The 23,984-nt window shown below is 39.3% G+C and overlaps 1 protein-coding gene across 1 annotated transcript; it reads left to right on the plus strand.

Moving 5' to 3' along the window:
* Positions 1-3,907: 3,907 nt before the first annotated feature.
* Stmnd1 (stathmin domain containing 1) lies at positions 3,908-23,542 on the plus strand. The gene is made up of 5 exons (XM_027948082.3): positions 3,908-3,988; positions 10,758-10,938; positions 15,354-15,505; positions 22,426-22,557; positions 23,258-23,542. The coding sequence occupies exons 1-5, from the start codon at positions 3,908-3,910 to the stop codon at positions 23,540-23,542; spliced, it is 831 nt and encodes a 276-aa protein (XP_027803883.3).
* The last annotated feature ends 442 nt before the right edge of the window (positions 23,543-23,984 follow it).

Here is a 23,984-nt window from a genome sequence, read left to right on the forward strand (position 1 = left end):
CCAAACGCCATTCAGGAAGGATCACTTCTCTCTTTACACATCTCCATTAAAGCCCCCAGCACACGATTAGACCTCTATAATATCTAAATGCAGTTGGGAACTGATTCTTAAGGTTGGGTGTCAGTGCAAGTCTTATAATTCCAAGGGATTTTATTGCAGCTAAATTTACTGTTAAGCTGCCTTTCTCTGAGTGATTACCCTAGAGACTGGGGTTTTCTCTCTGTATTTACCCAGTTTGCATTGAATGAGCAAACATCTAGATTGTTGGCCTAATGCCAAGGTTGAGCAAACAATTGTTCCCCTGTTTGCGGGCCTACTTATTTATTTCTGCTTGCTCTCTACAAGAATCTGTCATATCAAGTCCCTTAAAGAGATACCCAAATACAGTTGCACTCAGCAGTTTGGGGTAGCTCCACTAAGTCATTGCCAGTTTCAACGTGGGTGTTGGCACATACTTTCCAAAAATCTTAATATGCAAATGAGTTGATAGTGTGTGTGTATTTTAATGACAATATTCTGGTATAGCTTTTCTGTAGCAGTAGTAGTTTCTTTTGCCACACAACTCTTCATAGACGGATTAGTGAACTTTCTCAATGCGCATAGTATATTGGATTGCTGAGATAGAAACTCCACATCTGAGCAAAACAATGTATATACGATTGGTGGGTGGGGGAGGCTGTTCTCCAAAAATCCAATAATTGGGTTGAAATGCCTGACAAAGGGCCATGAAGAACCAGGAACAACGTGGGACTTTAAAATTAGGTCTTTTGAATTAAAGATGATACTCGAAATGCCACCCACTTCTTACAATCTGGTGCTTTCTTTTCTTTTTGCAGAATCTACCATGCCCCAGGTACAAAGATGTCTCTGATGCAAAATAGATGAGCACACAGTGAGGTTTTTTTGTTCACGCTCCACAGTATCCTGTTGAACAGGGTGCTCCAGTCAGGCCTTGGAGGGTTTGATCAGCCAAATGAAGCCACTTAAAATGTCTTACAGGCCTGAGAGTTCTGCTACTTCATGAGCTACCTCCCGCCTCATCCCCATTGTGGCTGCTGTTCCCTGGGATATGTTCTTCTCCTACCCTATCTGGAAGTTCCACAACTCTTTCAAGTCATTTGGGTCCTATGTAGTTATTTGATATCCTTATCAATTTATCATTTAAAACAAAGAATCAGCAAATATTCTTCAGAAAATGCTATACAATAAATATTTCAAGTTTTGCAGGCCATGTCACAACTACTGAACTCTGCCCGTGGTAACACAAAAGCAACCATAAGTAACTCAGAGGGTCAGTGTTTCAATAACACTTTCTATATAAACACTGAGATTTGAATTTCATGTACTTTTTTACAAATCACTAAATATTATTTTCCATTTGAGTTTTTTTCAATCATTTGAAAACATAAAATCCATTCTTAGGCCATATATCATACAAAAACAGACAGTGGGCCCGATTCAGCCATGGGTCATTGTTTCCTAACCCTTGCTTTAAACCAATAAAGGACTGATAATGTAGAAATGCCGACCTAGCCAACAGCTTCCCTCGTTGACATCTTAGCAAGCACTCAAGATGTCACCTATGACTGTACTCATTGGACAGTTGGGACTATTTAGGAATGAGAATCAGCACACAATTTTTCTATTCACAAAAAGAAGGCTATAAACTCAGTGATTTGAGATTGGAATCAGAATTGAGTTCTCTGTGTGAATTTCCACTTCTTAGAAAAGTTGAGTCCGAATGAAAGTTGAAAATTTTTCGTGTGGAATTTGAAATCCCTGGTCCACATCTGACTGACCCTGCCCTGACATATGGAGGCACTGAGAGTTCAGGGACAGGTCTCCACTGTCCAGTTGACTTTCCTTCCTACGTAGTTACCTTCCCACCAGAGTAGAAGGAAAGGGGGAAATTGTCCCCAGAGCTTGGGTAATGGCAAGTACGGTTTTCCTTTCCTCCTTTGCCCTGACTTACAGAGATCCCTTCTCTACCAGGGAAGAGGGAACAGAAGGTGACAGAGCATCTAGGCTTCTAGTTGCAACTTTCTGTGTAGAGGTCCTCCCAGACTGAAAACACCTCGATCATATGAGGCCAGTTTTCTTTTCCTCTGCACCCAGCTATAACAGACTTAATCTTATTTCCTCCTCACTTCATTCTCCTTCCTTCCATCTTTGTTTTTCCTTTGTCTTTTGATGTAGTGATTTAATATTCATAGATGGTCAACATACACTCTTGCTACGCAGGGTATTGTTATATTTATTATCTTTGCTTTCAATATGATTGATTTAATTGTAACTTTACAGAATTTAATTTAAATAATGGCTGTGTTTAACACTTGGGTCTAAATATTCCTGATAATTGGCTCTTGTGAGACAGAACTAGCTGGCCCTACCACACTCTTAGAAAAAGATATTTTCACAACTTTGGGTTGTAGTCCTAGGATGCTCCAAAAGACACCTGTAAAACACATTTTAGTACCACCCCTTGTTCATAGATGGCCTTAAAAGAAAAAAAAACTGTGCAGTATTTCACTCAAATACCTATTAAACTTCTCCAAGAACATTTTTATAGGTGTCCTTTGCACTGAGTTTTTCTAGCTAAGAAATTTCCAGTTTCGAGTTGGGGCATTTAATCTGAATTATTGCACCCACGAGGCAATGCTGTCAGAGATGTTCCCCAAACACCATTTTAGCCTCGGTTCAGATCTTCATTCACGCACTTTCAATGTCTGTGGCTCCATAATTGCAGTACTTTGACAAGAGTTTCATTTCCTGTTCCTGGATTTTAAAAAAAGGAAATTGACAGGCAGCATCATTAGAACAGGGAGAGGGAGAAAGGAATGAGTGTAAGTGCTAGGAAGTGTATAACCAGTTCCTTAGGACAGAACTGACCACTAATTTCCTTGGAAGAATCCAGGATTTTTACTCTTCCAAGAATCCTTAGTTGTGTTTTCCTGTTGTTTGGACCCAGGGAAGGACTGAGTCAGGCCACCTGGTTCAACCACAACTGGCTGCCTCCCGGACTCTAGAAAGTTACCCAGCTTCTCTGGCTTAAATTTGCAAAACGAAAGGTTGGGAGATCTCTAAAATCCCCTTCAGTTCCTTTTTAATCATCTCTAATATATAATTAAGTAGGATAAAAATTAAAAAGTCAGGAAAGACAAACTTGCTGCTCCTTGGAGCAGTCGTCCTAGCAGACCTCTCTTGGTGGATCTCACAGTCTTGGTTCTCTGTCAGATACCCACACCCGTGCTCTTTCCTTACAGCTCATAAAATGCACCTCCCATTAAAATGACTTGCATGACCCTTGTGGAATCTGATGAACTGTTTAAGGTCCCAACGTCTGGTTTCCTTCAGTGTGTGGCTTTCTGTTTGTGTGAACAGCCCTCTGTGAGGTCACATTATGACACTGCCTTCTGGGGCTGTCCTGGCCACCTGCACAAAAGAGGGGTCTGTACCGACTGACCATCTGCGTCGCCTTCCACACAATCGCCTTCTACACCACCCCCACAGCGTCGCAAAGCAGCTGAGGGTGGATCAGGCACGGGGTGGGCGTGTCCCACGGTGCTTTATAAAGAAAATCAATAAAAGTTCCTTGCAGGATGCTGAGACTCCAGTACCTGGTAAACTCGGCCAGGCAGCGGACCCTGCCTTTCCCTGACCCTGGAGGGAGCTGCGATTTGCATCCTAGTTGGAATTTAGACGCCTCCAACCTCGAGTTCTCCGTTACAGAGCCCCATAGCAGCACAGTCCCAGGTCCTCCTGACGCAGTTTATTGTGGCAACAGTTCCCGGCAACTGCCCAGACACCGAGTGTCTCCTGCCCGAGCTTGAAGGGCGGGAGGTGGCGCGGCGCGAGCGCTGGAGGACTCGCGGCGAGGGGCGGCGAGGGGCGGCGGAGCTCGGGCAGCATGGGCTGCAGCGCGTCCCAGCCCGCCGAGGACCAGAGACGCGTGCCCGCGCCCAGGAAGGGATGGGAAGAGGGAGTCCAGGTAAAAGAAAAAAAAAAAAAAAGTAATAAAATGAATCAGACAGACCTAGAGCCTTTGCTCCGGAAGCCTCGCGATTCTCAAGCTTGGGGACAGCTGGAATGGGCTGGACCAAAGTTCCCAGGCCGCCTCGTGATGGAGAATAGGGTGAATGAGGCGGGACAGCCCTGTTCTGCCAGTGCTTAGCTGCTGCCTTAACCAGGCAGGGCGTGGGACCAGTTTGGGGAGGTTTTGGTGTTTAAAGGCCCAGGGCAAAGGGGAAGTTGGAATGATCCCTGTGGTCTGCCAGAGCTGGGCGGGACTGTGACTGGAGGTGACATGGGGAAGGTGGGAGTCCCTGGAGCTGCCAGGTATGGTTGGCTTCTGGAAAATGGGCTCTTCGGAAGTCACTTGGAATGGGAGGGGCTCTCAGGAACCACCTGGCTGCATCCTCTAGCTTCATAGCTAGGGGGGACCCTGGGGTCCAGAGAAGTGGAAGACTTGCCTGAAACTGCACAGCTTGTTTGGGGTAGAATCTAGTCTCATTCCAATCCCTCAAAGTTGCATCCCTGTTATCCTTGTGAGGGGAGGGGAGGTATTGGAGATGGAACCCAGGGTGTCTCCATGCCTTCTATGTCGCAGGTGCTGTAACTGGCACCCCACAGTGTCCCACATAACCTGCTGGGACAAAGCCTGGGCTCTTTAAACAGCACTCTGCAAAGGCCTTTTAGGAAGGGTGGCTATAACTCTGGCTGTGCTGGGCTGGGCTTCAGCCAGACTGGCTGGGAAATATATCAGGAGAACTCCCTTTCACTCTGAAAGTCAGATTCTGATGGAAAATTAAATTAAACTCCTCTGGAATGGACCCTTGAGGGTTCCTAGTTCTGTCTATGGAATCTGGAGGGCAAAAAGGATGGGAAGAAATTTTGGACCTAATTTTGGTCACAACCAACCCATCCCCTCCATGACCTATTCTGGGGGAAAAAATACCCTTAATGCCTCCAGAGGAATTACCCCGGATTGGGGCTGGGAGTGTAGCTCAGTGGTAGAGCACCTGCCCATGGAGACACCCTGGGTTCCATCTCCAATACCTCCCCTCCCCTCACAAGGATAACAGGGATGCACTGAAAATAACTTTGTTGAATAGATCAGGAGGGAGTAAAAAGAAGTTCCCTCCATGTGTCAAACATATCAGGTCCTTTAGGTCAAGCTACCCCAAGCCTGCAAGGTTTCCTACGTAGCTTCTTGAATTTCACAGTTAAGTCATCGCCTGCTTGGATACTTTTTCCATTTCCACCATCATCTGCCTTCTGCTTTAATCTTCCACATGACCTCCAGAATGACCTCTATATAATAAAATTGGATATGTCAGTCCTCTACAGAAAAATGTCACCATTCCATTAAGTGAGCACACAAACCAATGGTCAAGACGACAACCAGGGTTTGATTTTTGTGTTCATTTCTATTAGTTGTGTGACCTTGGTCAAGGTCTTAACCTCTCTGCCCCAGTGTTATCTGGGGAATGAGGGTAATCACAATACTTACTTCACAGAGTTGTTATAAGGATTAAATAAGACAATTCACATGAAAGTGCTCATATGCCTGCCACAGACTAAAACTCAATGTAAGTTATTATAATGATGGCGATGGTTGTAAGATAAAACCCTACATCCTTGGCATAACCTTGAACTGACTGCTGACTCTGGGTTTGCTCTCTCCCCATGTGCATATTCTGCGCAGGCCTCGCTTCTTGTTCCCCACACCCATCTGCCCCTAGTTCCATGACCTTGCACCTGCTGCTTTCTCTCCTTCAGGTTCTTCCCCTTCTCCAAGGCCACTGGTCAAATTGTGCACATCTTTTAAGACAACTTACGGTCACTCCTCCCCGTGCTCATCTGGCCAACCCCTGACCCTGCCACCATGCTGCCAGGTTGATCTTCTACCTCCTCCTATCAAATAGCAATGCATTTTATCATATTTGTTTCCATTTTTGCCTCCCATCCTGAGCTGTCACCTCCTTGGGTACAGGAACTGTTTTTATCTTTGTATCTCTGGTGCTAACTGCAGTGTCTCATGCAGACCTAGCACTAATGCATTTTTCTTGAGTGACTGAATGTCCTCCCCACGCACCCAAGTCCCCAGATTCCTTAGTGTGTCCTTGTCTCCATGTAGCATAACCAGACTAATGACAGTCTGCAAGGAAAAAAATTCAATATTATAATAACCTGAAAATAGACTGAGAGTCTACTCACGCATATACCTTCTCTTTATGTGTGTGCCCAAAACACTTGACTTTGGAAATCTGATCTGGGAAGGGTATGATTATTATTAATTAGACACTCTAGAGCTGTCTGAATAGTAATGCCTCTACTATGCATAAAGGCAGAGGATTCAGAGTTCAGTAGTTCAGAAATGTCTTCAAAATGAGATGAAAGTATTTGCTGGAATGAAATATTTGTTTCTTAGTGGCATGACTTTAAAATATTCTGAATTAAATGTTTTGAGAACTGTCTACAGACTTTCTCTTCCCTTTTGCCTTAAAGTGGCAAGAAGACACCATAATAAAATAATTCATAAGAAAAGCCTGGGAAACTTCTTAGTTGGAGAAATGCTTACTTGGAGTTATTCTACATGAATAACTTAGTTTCTTGCCTGTTACAAACAGGGAATGGTTAGCTTGCAGTGAGTGATCGCCAAGGGTCCTTCACAGCCTCCCTCCAACATCTGATTTTTAAAAATACCCTTGCTTATTGTTTCTGAAAAGGCCTAAGTGGCTACTTAAAGCTCAACTTTTTAAATAATAAGATTTGGAGAGATATTATTGTGATTTTTCTAGAAGTAACTAGAAAAAATCATATTTTTGAAGAACAAATTCTTCCTCTATGTCTACAAATATATTTATAAAATATATCTGCTAATAATTTAAGAAGATTTCAGCTCTGGGGAGCCTCAACAAATTAGTTCCTCCAAACTGTTTGGCAAACATGTTTCCCCAAAGCTGTATGACACATATAACACTTCTCAGCCAAAACAAACAAAAAAACACATCTAGAGTTAAAAGCAATTTTTTTTAAAATTCTGGTAATTCTCATGCATAGAGATCACCTTAGAATTCACAATTTTTAAAATTCTGTCTAAAACTGATAAAATTTTATCCTCAAGGAACTGAAGTATAAAATAAAATTGATACAAAATTATAGCTAGGTGTGGTGGCATTACTATTCAGACAGCTCTAGAGTGTCTAAAATCCTGTAATCCCAGCAACTCCAGAGGCTGAAGCAGGAGGATTTCAAATTCAAAGCCAGCCTCAGCAACTTAATGAGGCCCTAAGTAACTCTGTGAGACCCTGTCTCTAAATATAATATAAAAAAGGACTGGAGATGTTGCTCAGTGGTTAATACCCTTGGGTTCAATCCCTGGTACAAAAAAAAAGTTTTAAAAATTATCAAAATGTAAAAATGCATTTAATCTGTACTTCTCTTACTTCATCTCAAGGAAAAGATAAAACCTTCCAGCCAACTCTTCCAGTTACTATTTCTTATATAATATAGAAGGTTTTCTTATTGGAGTGAAAATTTAAACTCTTCATGCATAGATGGAACAAGAACACTACTAGCCATATCCACAAGAGGCACAGATTTAATTAACTTGTCAGTATCTCTGGTCTTTGAATTGTGTCTGTTTTCAAGTCCAGATTATAGAATTGGGTTAAAATCCTCAGAATATGTCACACATTGATAAGTTATTTGAAAGATGTTCTTAGTTTCAAAAAAGAAGAACTTTACATTTCTACTGTGGAAACTAAAGGCTTGTATGAATTATTTGATGCTTAAAGACTGTGTTTTGTCTGCTACAGCCTAAGTGTTGGTCAGTAACAGCACTCCGGTGCAGAGTGTCTCTAAGTACACATGGGAAGAGATCCTCGCTAGGATCTGGATTCCAAATCCAAGTGGCTATAGTAGCGCTGATGAAGCCATGGTGAGGTCATTTGCAGTAATGGTGTTTAAATAGATGCCAAGCTATAGTTTACTGAATGTCTTTGTGAAAAGTCATCCTTTTAGACCAAAAATGCTCAAATTTACACTCAATTCCAGTGTGAGCTTCTTATCATCATTGTTGGTGCTGCCTTTGTTTTCATTAAATCAACTGAATGTTTTCAGGATCTCCACTTGGAAATATTAAATGATAAAATTAAAAATTAGTCCTTGTGTGTAACTCACTGGTTTCAAAAAATGATGAATTTACAGAATGAAATGAACTTGTAAAAACACTTGTGTCATGACCATTGCAGATCCTGGCTCTTCACAGTTTATTTAGAAATAAGAGGAAGAATGTACAACATGATTTGCATCTTTACCTTCAGCCTCAGAGACAAGAGCATCTGAATGGGGCTCTTTTTCCTTTGTTATATGTATCAAATATAAATGTATGTGTGTGGTACATGATGTATGTGACATGAGACGTGCTGTACGCTGAAGGTCCACTTACTCTGCAGAGACTGAGTGACATCCCTAGCGCTTTTTATTTTTTATTTTGGGGCAGGACCTCACTAAGTTGCTGAGCCTGGCTTTGAACTTGAGATCCTCCTGCCTCAGCCTCCTGGGAGCCACTGGGATTACAGGCATGCACCATCATGCCTGGCCCAATGCACTTTTACCAGCAATGGAAGTATGGTCCACTGAAAAGAAGTGGGACTACACACACTTTGGTGCAGAATTTATAGAGGGCCTTCTGGAAATGTATTATAAAATGGTATTATAAAATGATCTAGCATGCCTAAAAATTTTTATCATTGTGTTTTCAAGAGTTGGCTATTTTGTATTGTATCAATATTTAATTTCTTTTTATTTCCAAATAATATTCCTTTGCATGAATATAGCACATTTTATTTCCCCATTCATCAACTGATGGACATTTGGTTGTTTCCCGTTTGTTAATATTATTAATAATCATTATGAACATTTTTATGCAAGCTTTTTGGGTGAATATGTATTTTCACTGTCTTGGTTGTTTACTTGGGATTAGAATTCCCAGGTCATACAGTAACCCTACATTTAACTTTGAAGAGATCTCAAGCTGTTTTCCAAAGTATCTCCCCATTTTGTATTCCCACAATAATGGAGGAGGGTTCCAGTTCTCTATACCCTCACCAACATTTGTTATTCTCTTTTTTATTTTAGTCCTTTTAGTGGATATGAAGCAACTCATTGTGGTTTTGATCTGTATAATATTGAAGATCTTTTCATGGGCTTAACAGCTAATTACAACTTATTTTTAAAGACTATTTATATGAGTAAATACATTTGGGAAGTGATATACCAAGATATTGATGGTGCTTCTATCTAGGGGTTGGTACTTCTTATTTTCTACTATGTTTCTGTATTAGTCAGGATTCTACTAGAGGAACAGGTCCAGATGGTTGGCTGGATGGATGGATGGTTGGTTAGATGAATAGTTGGATGGATGAATGGATGGCTGGTTGGATGGTTGAATGGATGGATGAATAAATGTACTGCAAGGAAAATGCTTATGCAATCACAGAGCTGCCAGACAAATCCAAAATCCACAGGACAGGGCAAGTGGTCATAAAATGTGGTCTGGAGCTGAAGGCACAGTCCACAGCAGAATTTCTTCTTCCTGAGGGAGACCCCTAGTCTGCTCTTGAAGCCTTTCAACTGAGTGTATGAGACCCACCTAGGATAATGTTTTACTTAAAGTCAATTGATTGGTAGATATAAATCACATCTACAAAACACCTTACAGAAAAACCTAGAATTAATGTTTGACTGACTACTGTAGCCTAGCCTAGTTGACACATAAAACTGACTGTAATTTCCTTCACTGTTATTTAAGTCTTTTAAAAAGAAGTCTGACTTACATTTTAATCAGCAAAAACAATGTATATTTCATTTTTTAAAAAATATTCCTTTTTATGTAGTAGTATCTCTACTTTCACACTTGATTATGAATTTGTCTGTCTTAATAAAAAGTTCAGTACAGCAACTTGTATCTGACAGATCCCTTCTAACATAAATTAATAAAACTGTATGCATTTTTCTATTGCTGTTTTAACAAATTAACCCAAGTTTAGTGGCTTAGAGCCATACAAATGTTATCAGAATGGGAAAGATGGTGGAATGAGATGGACATCATTACCCTAGGTACATGTATGATTGCACAAGTAGTGCGTCTCTATGCCATGTACAACTAGAGAATTGAAATGTTGCACTCCATTTGTGTACAATGAATTGAAATGCATTCTGTTGTCATGTACAACTAAGTAGAACAAATAAAAATTTTTTAAAAATACAAATGTATTCTCTTAGAGCTCTGGAAGTCAGAAGCCCAAAGTTAGTCACGCTGGGCAAAGTCGAGGTGCTGGCAGGGCTAGTCACTGTCACTTGAAGGAGAAAGTCCTTTCCCTTTGCAGCATCTATAGCAGTGGTCCTCAGAGCCCGTGGCTAGTGTCCCTTTCTCCTTCTTCACCTCCAGCACTTTAGCATCTTCAAGCTGTCCCTGCTCTCATCCTCGCATCAGCTTTGCCTCCTGCAGTCAAATCTCCTGCTGCCTCTCTTCTAGGGACACTGTGACTACACATAGGGCCCCCTTGGTCCTTTAGGACAATCTTGCCATTCAGTTAATCACATCAACTGGTAGCCCTGCCATGTAACATAACATCTACAGGTTTCAGCCTACCATGGATACTGGTTGGATAAATACTCACACAGCAGACCCACAACACTTTTCATTTTCCAAGAAATCTGGACTCCCATTGAGTATTCCCTCTTCACAGGCTGATGCCCAAATAACTCACTCCGAGGAGAACTGCAGGCCCCAGATCGATGCCACACCACCCAAGGACACTGTGGACAAGGTAGAAGGCCTGGAACAACAAGCTCAGATAAGAAGCTTACCCGGAACTATTCCAGAAAGTTCTCCATCTCCTAGTGACAGAAATAGAAAAGTAAATTCAGGTAAGCCACCACTCCTTGGGTTTTGTGGGTTCATGTTGATCTCTACAAAAATACTGATTCTCTAAATACAATGTATATTCAGTGGCCTTTTATCTCTGCTTTGTGGATCATGAAGTATTTTCAGTGACAAAACTTAAAAGTTAACCTTAGGTCTTCATTATGTCAGTAAATAATGCCAAATATTCATCTTATTGTCCGTGAGATAATTAAAGTCATCTCTCTCTTTTTTTAACATTCTCGGCCTTTATTGAGAATTGGAAACAGAATTTAAGAATACAAGTTGCTCAATTTAAAAGCATTTAAACATCCACTAGGTTAACCTCGTTCTAAGGGAAAGGTCTACATTTGCAAAAAAATAAATAAAACCTTCATCCAACTGCTTTCCCTGTGTCTCCCCATCCAAAGTTATCAGCAAATGTGCAATAAAAGGATCTTTCAAGTAGTCATGAGCTAGTGTGCTATTTGCGAACTATTTGCAGATTTTCCGTTTCCTTGAGTTGCTCCCTGGTGTAGATTTATAATGTCTTATTTATATTTGATCAGCATTCAAAATAAATTGAACCTCACAGACTTCAAGGGGAAGTGCTCTATTTGGGGGGGGGGGCGGGGAGCTTTCATTTCATTCCTAGTTTAAAATGCTCTGTAGCTTCTTCGCTAGTTACCAGTTAGAGCTGGGAAGTACATGGGTTCATACATGAAGTTACTCTTCTTGGACTTTGCTGGCACACTCAGATTATTACAGATTTTATATTGGCCACCCTCTTGTGGTTCTGATGTGATGTCCACATGACCTCTGAGAAGGAAGCAGGATGTCCCCCTCCTCTCTGACTGCAGGGCCAGCACAGATACTTTCTCTCTGTGACAATGCAGTTGTGACTTAGTTCCTGGCTGCAAATACCTGCTCAAGACCTGTGTGGCTAGCAGACTTCAGGCTCTCAGGTGGCTGGGACAGGTGTGCTGGGACAGCTGATCCTGCAGCTGCACGCTGTTAAAGGCACTGTGAGGAGTGCAGCTGGGAAGCAGGATGGTGTGGAGGGAGAACAGCTTGAGAAGTCAGCTCAAAGCAGATGTTTCTAAAATACAGTGTAAATGAGTTTCAAGAAGGCATCTTTTCACAGAATGTCTTGGACTTTACATTTGTTCTCTGCCCACTTTTCCTCTCTGCCAGTTCTTGGCTCTCTCCCTTCTTCCTCCTGGTCTTCACATCTACAGAGTTTCAATCTTCACACTAACGTTTTCCAACTATGCCTCCCTGATTTACCATGGGGTTAGGGCCTGAGAAACCTACCACCAGTGGAAAAAGGACGAGAATGTTAGAAGTCAAAAATGCTCTGACTGCACTGACCTGCTGAACGCCTGGGCTCAGCCACAGCATGCTATAGTGCTGGTGTCACCAGCGATCAGTGTTTGGCTGCAAGTCACAGTCGCTGCTGCTACCCAGTATCCAAAAGGGGGTTGAAACACCTTTCGCTAGTCCGGGAAAAGATCCAAATCAGAAATTCAAATACAGTTTCTACAACATGCATAAGGTTTTTGTACCATCATAGAATCAAAAAAGTCATAAGTTGAACCATCATTAAGTCTGAGACTGTATTTCCTTTGGAAAAAAAACTTCTAATTTTGAATAATGTCAGATTTAAGAAAAAAAAAAGTCTTTATATTCTTTTATCCAGATTCCTCAGTGTTACCACATGGCCACATTTGCATGATCATGTCCCCCATATACAAGTGTGTTTTTTTTCCTGACTTGATGTTACCTTACTTGGAAATGCACCAGTATGTGTTTCCCTAAAAGCAAGGACATTTTTTGCATAATCTCTGTACAAGGATCAAAATCAGGAAATTATTAGCTCTTCAGTACCATTATCTCATGTATGGGCCATATTCAAATTTTGTCAATTGTCTCACAAATATCCTTCATAAATTTCTGATTTGGGTTCTAACCCTGGGTCACATGTTTGTCACATGGCTTTATTCTCCTTTACCCTGAACCCCTCGGCTTTTCTTTACTTTTAGACCTTGATATATTGGAAGATAGAGGCTGTGTAGAATGTTCCTTAATTTGGGTTTGTCTGAGATTTCATCACAGTTGTGTCCAGGTTATGCATTTGGGGCAAGAACATCAGAAATAATATCCAATTTTACTTATTTATTTATTTATTTATTAGTACAGCAGATTAGGAGGCACATGGTACCTACATTTGACTCTTATTGTGTTTGGTACTTGGACTTGCAAAAGTTTGTGGGTTTTTTTAATGTAGTAAAACTTATCAGTCTTTTCCTGAATTTGGATTTTGAGAAAATTTAAAAGCCTTTCCCTGTACCTGGTTTAAGATGATGTCACCCATGTTTTCTTGTGTGATTCCAATTTTCACACTTAAGCCTATAAAGAGTTTCTAATGACATGAGAAAATGCTAATGTAAATATTAGTTTAATGAGAAACAAAGCTGTATGTCCAATATGGTGCCAAATTTATAAAAATAAAATTTTATATATTGACAATAGTTCTCTCTGAATGGTGAGAATACAGGCGCTTTTATCTTCTATTCTTTTTTTTATATTTTCTAAATTAATTGTGGGAACCATGTATTATTTTTACAATAAAAATAGAATGACAATGTTATTTTTCAACATTCCCCAATCTTCTCCAGTGTCCCAAGAAAAGAAGACAATTAGTTGAAGTAACTGACATATTCTAGGAATCTCTGTGTAGGTTAGTTACTGCAAAGGTCAAGCTGAATACTTGAGTGAACTCAAAAAAGAATGGGTTCAAATGGTTACAATACTTTTTATTATGTTAGTAATCTTTCAATCATGATATCCCTTTTAGAAATACCACAGGAGAGAGGAAGCCTTTCTCTCCCATGCATGATATTTACATGACACATTTGGGAGACATTTACATGACATGACATTGACCGGTCTGGGAGAGACAGTTAGGTAGTGAAGACATGGGTGTTGGTGTCAAACAGACTTGGATTCAGTGCTAGTTAACATTCTTGCTACCCATATCCCTTTATGCAAGTTAGTTAGCCTTCATCATATTAGTGTGTTTACTTACAAAATAGAGATAATAATATCCCTTCACAGGGATATTATTTATTTATGTTTGAATTAGATGTGGGACAGTATACAAAGTACTTCGTATACTGCAGGCACATAAGTGCTCAAAAAATAGTAGCTACTATTATTTTGACCCTTCCAGATGACCTTGGATTCACCTTTGACCTATTTTTTTTTTTTGCATTTTTGTTTGTTAATTCAAATTTTTAGTTCACCTACCTACATGGCGTGTTTTACTACTCTGTACGCAAATCTGGATAGAGCACTTTCAAATGAGAATTGGTTCTATTTTGAGCACCTGCACGGGCAGCTGAAGCAGCAGTGGAAAGGTGCCAAGGTGGTTGGGAATGTGTTGGAGCTGCTTGCAGCAGTCAGGTTGAGAAATCTCATAGAGAAGGCAGGTTAATATTTCAAAGTGAAAGAAATCTGATTAGTGTGTCTGCACCAGGGGGTGTTTTCTCCCTTTCCAGCAAACTAGTGAAAGTTGTCTTCATAACCAGGTTAGAAATTTTAATACAAAGACTCCATCCATTAAAGGGGATGGACCTGGTTACAGTTGGGACTTCCCAATGACTGCAGACCAGAGGAGAGCTGATCCCCAAGGACTCCACACTGCTGGACTTCTGACAAGAAAACAAACCTGTCTCTGGACCTTTATTTTGTAATGTGATAATATATACTTGTTTATTTATATAATTGGTGATTTTTAATGAGGAGGCTTCTTTCAAGAGAATAGTTCAATAAGGTCCCCCTAGAAATGATTTCAAGGCTCATTTTTAGAATCACTAATAAAAATTTAGCTGACAAATTTTTAACTCCCGTTCTGATTTGGATCAAAGACTCTTTTCAAAAAGGCATGCTTTTACTTCTGCAGATTTAGCAGATGGTGTAACTGTACACTCAGGGTTGCAGAACTAGACGTCTCTTGGCAACATCATGCTGTTTATCTTTTGTATACAAAGCATAGAAACCAAACTGCAACTCATCCGAGTCACCAGGAGAATGAGCCTTAGCTGTAGTTTAGCTTCATAATTAGTGGAGAAACCCATGTCATCTGACCCAAGTGTATAAATGTTGTTACAACAAAAAGTAATACATAGCAGCACATGAAAGACTTTTTGTTATGCTTAACATGAGCCCTGCTAGGAATATAATATGTCCATGTTTCCTTGGAGAGAACATTAAGAATTTGAACTGCAAAGGAGTCTACTTTTTAAAAAAGAAACAGATTCTTAGGACAGAGTGTTGAGACTAAGATTTCAATACGTAGCATGATTCATAAGACATAATATGATTACCATCTGACTGATAAAAATCCTCATTCCCTTTTCTTTCTCTTTTACTTTGGAAGACCCGGTGACCAATGGATTTATCAATAAGCCCCAACCCCTGGAGAATCGAGAGCGACAAAAGTCATCAGACATCCTGGAGGAACTGATTGTTCAAGGAATAATACAAAGCAGCAGCAGAATATTTAGAAACGGAGAATCATATGATGTTATGGCAAGTAATTCTATAATTAATGTCACCTCAGAGATGATGGAGCACAGGTCATTATTTCCACATATGTGACTGCCGGTGACAGCATTTATCTAAGCCAGTTTTTACCTTCCATCAATTCCCTCATGCCCTTGCACATCATCCTTTGTGGATTCAGGAATTGCTCTAATTGTTATTGAGTAATGAATCTGATAAAACATTTCTTGGGTTATATTAAATTTGAGGTACAATAAGCCCCACTGAATAACATGCCTTTGTCCTTTCAGCAATTTTTATTAAGCATTAACTTTTGGATAAGAAAACTGAATTTGATTTACCTATTAAGAAAATAGGCCTAAATGCCAAGGCTATGACACATATGTTTATGTGTGTGTACATACACACATCCTAGAATCAAACATGGGGAAATACAGTTGTAAAAATTACTAAACTGCTATTTTTCTTTGTTGATTCATCTTGATCAATCTGGCAGTTTTTCCTTAGTGTAAAATTGTACTCTTTTTAAAATTTTTAACTTGCTTGACCCAAGTCTAGAACTCTAAATTTTTAAATTAGTTCTCTATAAAAGAGGATAGTGTTTGTTGTTTTGTTTTGTTTGCTTGTTTTTAAGCCAATGCTTCAGGTATCTAGGAACTGAGTACCAGAGAAGGTAAAAGAAGAAATCACAATTAAAGGAAGACTGAGGAAAAAATGAATAGAAGAGAAAAGAAATAGCAATGATGGAAATAGAGATCAGAAATGACATCAAAGTTTCCATAATTGTTACCTATCCCTGTGTTGTAGGGAAAACAGTCAACTGGGAATAAAAGACTCATTATTTAAATGAAGTCTGCTCCTAGACCAAGTCACTTAGTGCCTAAGTTAATTTTCTTCCCTGTGTGTAGGGAATGTTGAGAACTTATAATTGAAGCCAAGTTGGCATTTTCTTTTGAAAAGGGAAATTCCTGCAGAAAGTATGTGGGGAGAGGAAAGATTGCCAACACTTAATATTCTTAGACTACCAACATGAGGATGTAAAAGGGCAAAGTACAAATGAGTCATATAATGAAAGGCTAATGCCATCATGATGACAATTTGCATTTGCACACTGCTAACATGACCCAAGGCATCCTGGATTACCTGATCCTACTAGAAAGTACTAGAAGAACAGATCTTTAACATGGAGGGGGAGGGAATTTTTTCTAGGTATAGTTGAGTCTCTGGGGGACAGAAAAAAAGTTGTGTTAAAAGACAGGAGAGCATATCAAGTGGAGGAGGACAGATAATGGAAACATCCAGTAGCTAAGCAATGACTACTACTGGGAAAAGCTGGAGATACCTTGGTGCTGACACCAAGGGGATTACATTCAAACATCTCAGTGATAATGTGCTTGAGATGAATGCATTCTAACATACATCTTGCATAGGATGCCAAGGTTAATTAGCATAAGTTACATTGTGAAAGAAATATATTAATGACAACTATGGGCTTGACTTTCAATAACCCTATTAAGTGAACTAAAAGTTAAGACCTTTTACATATTATATAGAAATAGAATGGCTATTAGGAGCATGGTTAGGGCATTCTCAAAAGCATTTAAATATAAGGTTGTAAGAATGCCACAATTCCCACCCAGTCTGGCCCTTGGTATTGGGCCAAGATGTTCCAACATAAGCCAAGTTTGCAACAGGCCAGAGTGGCAACATATAGCTCTTTGTTTTATTGCCTAATGTTGTGGTCCTTAACCTGACTATACCTTGGAGTAACTTAGGGATTTTTCAAAATTCCCAGTGCCCATGTTCCACCCTGGGCTAATACCTGGGTGTGGAATCCAGCTTCCATGTTTTGGAAAGCTACCAGAATCATCTGTCAACAGCCTAGGCTGAGAACCAGATACCCTGAACTTCCTCAAACCTATATACAAAGCTTTCAAGTTCACTATCAAGATGGGAAGGATTAAAGCTATTGAAATCATAGTGTATTCCTCATTCATCATGAGAGACAATTCTAAAATATTCCTGAAAATGTAACATTTCAAGAATAGCAACTACAATTATACTCAAGAAGCCCAGGGAAGTAAAAAAGAGCTACAGTAGCTCAGTGTCACCAATAGAGCTTCCTTCAATTCAGGTGTGCTTCAGTTCATAATTGGGCCAGACACCAGGTGCCTTAAATGTTTTGGCAAAAGTTATACATATATAATAAAAAGATAAGAATCAACACTGAAGGACAGAGTGGGGATCATATAAAGTATAGAAGTAATTGAAGGCTAATATTTTGAAATATATAATACTTATAAAAAAGAAAAACCCTGATAAATTTGACTAAAAATCAAACCAAGGAGTCAAGGTAAATAAAAAGAAGATGATTGATAAAAGGATACCAGTGTTAGCAGTTATCACAATGTGATGAATCCAATCAGATGCGTAAACATTATTTCTTCATTTTCCTAGGGGAAAAATGATTTAAAATAAAATGTTATGGGAAAATAGAATAAATGTGAGAATACTTTAAAAATACGACTCCTTACATGGACTAACAGCTTATTAAATACAAGAGAATTCTGGACTAGATATGCCCAATTCCTAGTCAGGATATCATCTTCCACTGAGTTTTTAGTTAGAGTGATAAAAGTGAGGGTCTTCTATTCCTCTTCTGAATCAGGGCCATCCCATCTTCCTAAGGGTCCAAAGTAGTATCTGAGTCTGCTGCAAGGTCTCCTTTCATCTTTTTTCTGTTTTCATCATTCACTTGCCAGTGAGTACTACAATTCCATAGTACTCTCCACATAACCAGTTTTCAAGCATGTTCATATTAATAGATTTTATGCTGATTTAAGAGTTAAAATGATATGTAAGAAATATAACATTAATAAGATAAATACTAGATCATTAAGTGAGCCTTTTAGTGTATTTTAAACCATTTTACTGAGTCTTAACATGACTATATGGTAAAGAGTACTGGATTTATGTGCACTTGTCAATATGTGTATGGGTTAGTACAGACCTCTTTAGAAATATGTCACCCACATAAATATTATTGTTTAGGTATCTTATTGTAAATTCATATCTCTCTCCCTCCCCCCCCTCTCTCTCATACCTATTTGCAAGCCCTGAGTATTTTTATAGGAGGCTCAGTGAATTTTCTATGAATTTCGCCTTGTCTGATCAAAGTTTATTCTCTTCTCTGTGCAACTTCTGTAACATTTAGTGTGGTTAGGGAGTTTGTTCACATTGCATCAGAGTCTCTAACATTATTTGTTGACCTTCATGGAGAGTTTTTTGAGGAGAAAGTCAACTGAGTTAGGACTAAATAATGCTAGTAAATGATCAGTGTGATCTTCCTAAGGAGGTCTAAAGATGAAAGAACATGAATGAGCAGGTGTTCTGCAGGAAGCTTTGGCCTATTCTGTGTACAAGATACCTTTACGGAACAAACCCAAGATAAGTTCATCCATAGGTCAATAATTAATTAGGAAAGTTCTGAGGGATACATAGTGAATGTAAGACATAATATATACAAGCTCAGTTGGCTAGAAACAAGGCTCAAATATTATTACAGCATCTTTGGGACTGGCAGTCCTCTGATAGTATTCTTAAGGAAAATAATTGAACTGGTAACTTCTCTAAGCTTAAGATGGTGGTCTTTAAGTTTCTACTAACAACATGTCTATGCATAACAATTGTTGTTATCATTTTAAAGTGCCAACCAACATTTGATGAATTCTGATTTCACAAAATTCAGTTTTAAAAAATATAACTGTACAGGGTTTTTTCAATGTTTCTATGTAACTGTCAAACTCAAGAAAGACTGCACAGATAGGATTAACTTCTCAAGAGGAGGAAGAAAATGATTTCATAGGCATCAATTTGAAATAAAGCCACAGGAAGAGCCTTTTCAAACCAGAAAATCCCAACTTCTCTCAGTATGACTGACTGATCTCACAGTGTTAGTCAAGGTTCAGATTGCTATGTAAAATCTAACTCTGCATTTCTTTATTGGATCTTGGATTACTATATAATTTTCTTTTAGCCTCTGTTGAGTGAGCAGCTCTAAGAAAGGTTTTCAAATTCATTTCATAGTATCTCTGGCTGAGCAACCACAGCAAGTGTGTCCCTCTTTCCAGCAAATGGATTTTGCCAGTAGGAAACTTAAAAGTCAAGTGTCATTAAACACACACATACACACACACACACACACACTGAGAAGGAGGAATATTCTTTACTGAACAAATCGGTTTTCTTCCAGTGAACAACTCTGCACCACAGATAACACTGATGGCTGAAACGGAGGCTGAAACGGAGCCAACCTTACAATAATGTTTTCAAAAAGCTCTGAGCATCCTAGATTTTGAAGCTGGAAGGAAAGTTAGCCTTCCTCCATCCTCTCACTATCTTACCTGGAAGTTCAGAGTCCAAAGTCCAAAGGTGCTGGCCTCAGGTCAGGCATTGAATTAGTGGTAGGGTTGCCGCTCTACTTCCGGTTCCGGGTTCTGGGTTCCATTGTACTTCCGGTTCCGGGTTCTGTTCTTGGGGTGGTTTCCAGTTCCGGGTTTCCGTTCCAGTTCCAGCACCTTTCTGGTCTCCTTACCCACCTTCGGGTAGTTCGTTTGCCGAGTTGACAAGTTGGCGTTATACCCTTCTACTCCCTCTAAAACATTTCCCAGGAAGTTAAGGCCTGTGCAAATGAGGAAGCCAGGTTGAACAAGTCATGGAAAGTCACTCCATAGCCAAGTCGGGATTCAAACCCAGGTGTGTGTAAGTCCCAAGCCCGTGACTTTCCCTATTAAGCTAAATTGCTTCTCTTTGCCGCTTGATTTATTTTCTCAGTATCTACAGCGTGGTAGTCTAAAGAGAGAGAGTCATTTGGAAATTATAATGAATATTAATAGCTCTTTTCTCTTTGAAAGAAGTCTTTAGAGAGAGTATCTAGAACAGGACTCAGTTCATTTTATAATGAAGACATGGAGTTCGTTAAAATCTTCCCCTAGTCATAAACAATCTATATATACTGACCCAGAAAGATGTCCATATTAAATTAAGTGAAAGTAAATTGCAGGACAATGTGTTTGGATATAATCGCATTTAGGTTTTATTTAACATTGCAGATGTTCTGCACATATGTGCGCATATAAATATACGTGTGCATATAAGTGTATGTGTGTTGCTGGCTTAGTAGGTTCCTGTGCTCTCTACCAGAAGAATGAGGCAGACACATCCATATAACAGGAATAGGCTCTTTATTGGGGACTTCTGCTGTGGCCAGAGAGAGCACTCTCCAAGAGTGTCAGGCTGACTCGAACAAATGATAAAGGTGTGCAGTTTCATGGCATCTAGAGTAGGCAGAGGGACTACCTTGATTCCGTCCCTGGAGGAGGTGGGGTTTGAGCACTTCCTCGTTGTGCTTCTTTACGCATTGTATGTCTCATTAACATCCTATGTGTCCATCTAGTGGTGTGTGTTTAACTATGCTAATAAGGTAAAGGTGCCTATGGGTTACTTCAGTGACTATTCTATGCATAGATTTGTCTCTCACCATTTGGAATTTACTCCTTATGTCTGAGAAAGTCTCTGATGTTATTTTCAGAATGGGGTGGACTGTTGTTCTGTCTCAGTGGCCTTGTCTTTGGGACTTGTCTAATTCCAGTCCTTGACATTTCTGCCAACCACATAATCTCAAAAGGCTGAGGCGACTTCTCAGCTTTCCATCTCCTAACAAGTTATTTTACTCCTATAGCCTTGAAGACTGGTTCGCTTTTTAACTCCTGTACAGCTTAACCCCATAAGACTGAGAGCTAACTTGGCTGAATTATTTTCCCCTGAGAGGTTTTATCCCTTAATCATAAGGGGTGCTTTTTCTCAAGGAGATCCCTGATGTCTCATGTGCGTAGAAAACATCTGGAAAGACACACTTTTTTAAAAAAAATCATGTTTACAAGTGGGATTGGGGGCCAAATGATGAAACAGACGATTAGGGGGTTAATTATGTATTTTTTAAATTTTTCATAATAAATGTATATTACAAAAACGTTTTTAAAAGAAAATTTAATTTTTAAAAAGAAAAACACTGTCAATTAAAACTTTCCTGGGGCTGGGATTGTGGCTAGTGGTAGAGTGCTCGCCTAGCATGCATGAGGCACTGGGTTCGATCCTCAGTACCACATAAATGTAAAATAAAGATTTTGTGTCCACCTAAACCTAAAAAAAAAAAATACTATTTTTAAAAATAAATTTAAAAAAAATAAATATTTTTTTAAAAAACAAATAACTAAACATGTCTTTTTAAAAAAAGAAGAAAAAAACTTTCTTCATAAGCCCTTCATAATAATTTTACATTTTTATTACTACTAATTATAATTAGAAATTCATTATTCTTTGAACTGTTGAAAAGGTTGTTAGTCACATGAAGTGGCATTTTAGTTTCTGCTCTCATGAGAATATTTTGTAAAATACCAATAGCAAAGCCCAGCACAAAGTTATTTCTCAATAGCAATTAATTCTCTCTCTGCCACAAGATCAAAAGTGGTAAGATCTAATCGCTATTCAAGTGAAAGTAACTTGCAACTTGTGGAATGTATAAAAATGAATTGAAATCATTGAATATTATAAATCAAGGTAAAAATTTGACCTTTTACTTTGAATTACAAATTCATAACTGATAAGATTTTTTCCTCCTGAGTCCTCTTTTATCCAGTTTCAGAACTTGTTGCTTACTTAGCTCCTTTTTCTTAATAGCTTGTTGTTTTTAGGGCATCTAACACATTTTATCTTTAGTAATTAATTCTTTTGTTACCAGCTTTTAAGTTGTTATTGTTGTTTTAATCTGCTACTAGAAAGTTTAGGTCTTTAGTATTTACCTTCTAAATTGTGTTTACCTCTCCTGCCTTTCTCCTCTGCCATTGAATATGCTTGTTTCTCAATTTTCTAAAAATGTCTTCTTCCAGATGAACACAACCGAGAAGCCACTGAGAAAGCCACCAGCCAGACTGAAAAAACTTAAGATCAAAAAGGAAGTAAGAGATTTCACAATGAAGGACATAGAAGAGAAGATGCAGGCAGCAGAGGAGCGTCGGAAGGTAAGTGAGCTCTGAGGCTCAGAGTCTGAGGCATTCAACACTTGCTAAAATGAGTTCACTTCAGACCTTTTCCTATCAGTAGCTTTAAGACAAATTGCATGGATTTGTACTTAGTATCTCAGTGATCTGCATGCTTCTTATGCTAAATGGTTAGTGTTTGCTTTCTCAAAATTATCTTTGTGCTGTAACAGAAGACATATCTTAAAGTTGGCCGAAAATTTCAATTTCATCCATACAGCCTAAGATAGCAATACTTAAATTCTCAGAATTGAATCAAGTATGAGGTTTCCTTCACATGAAAAAAGAAAGACTTTACTTGGGGGTGGGGTAGGAGGAGAATCAGGGCAGGATGTGTGTAGCAGAGAGGAGGCCCTGAGGACCACAGACAAGAATTCCTGCAGCTTTGGCACCTGGGACCTCAGAACACTCTACCAGCTGCTCTGCTGGGAGACAGGCCTCCTGGTGTTAGTCCAAGCTGACATTGCCCTCTCTACTTGGCCTCCTAGGAGCAAGGACTGGCTATGTACTTCATGGGGTAGACCCTGTGTCTGCCCCCTTCAATAGAACTTCCTCAACAAATATGGTTATATGACTGTTAATGGCATAGAAAAGCCAGAAATTTTCATGATGGGCAATAATAATGAGAACTTATAGAAGGTGATTTGGACTCCTTTTCATTTTTTTTAATATTGCTTTTCAGATTAAAGAAGAAGAAATAAGAAGGCGGCTACGAAGTGACTGCCTTTTGCCCACAGCCAATCATTCAAATTTGGCTGAAATGGGTGGAGCTGAGGTTCCACTTGAGAAAGGACTTCAAACCATTAGTGCTGCTACATTTGAGCCACCTGTCCTGCAGGGAGGAGAGCCACAGAAGAGGAAGAGTAACAGTGACTTAGTCCCGATGGATGGAAACTACTACTATGAAAGTTTGGGGGTTGTAGAGTCAGACATGTCCTACAACCAAAAGGATGATATATTTGTATAAGCCATTTTGTGTGTGTGTAAACACCATAAAAAGGAATCTATTTTCCCTAGTAAGACAGTCTTAGTATGTCTCATATTCTTTGATCATGTGACCTCACCCTGTGGAATTTCTGGTGCAGCTTTTGCAATAATGGTGTGGGGCTGCATGCACTGAATATTAGTTGAGTTAATTAAATTACTGTGGATGCACGCACGTGCACGCACACACACAGGAGAAAGATCGATAGATCTGACCAGCTTAGATTACTATGAGGTTGGTATTCTCCCTCAATATGTCTTTAAATGTTGTTTAGATGTCTTTAATTTATGAATCTCTTGCAGCTTTATATATTGTGAATATATCTGTGCCAAATGAAACCCTTACTTTTTAGCTCCTGACCTTGGGCTGTGTCCACTGATGTCCTTTACAACAAAATTGAATGCATTTATAAAGTATTTTAACA

This window comes from Marmota flaviventris, chromosome 6, assembly GCF_047511675.1.
Source record: "Marmota flaviventris isolate mMarFla1 chromosome 6, mMarFla1.hap1, whole genome shotgun sequence".
Lineage (NCBI taxonomy): Eukaryota > Metazoa > Chordata > Mammalia > Rodentia > Sciuridae > Marmota > Marmota flaviventris.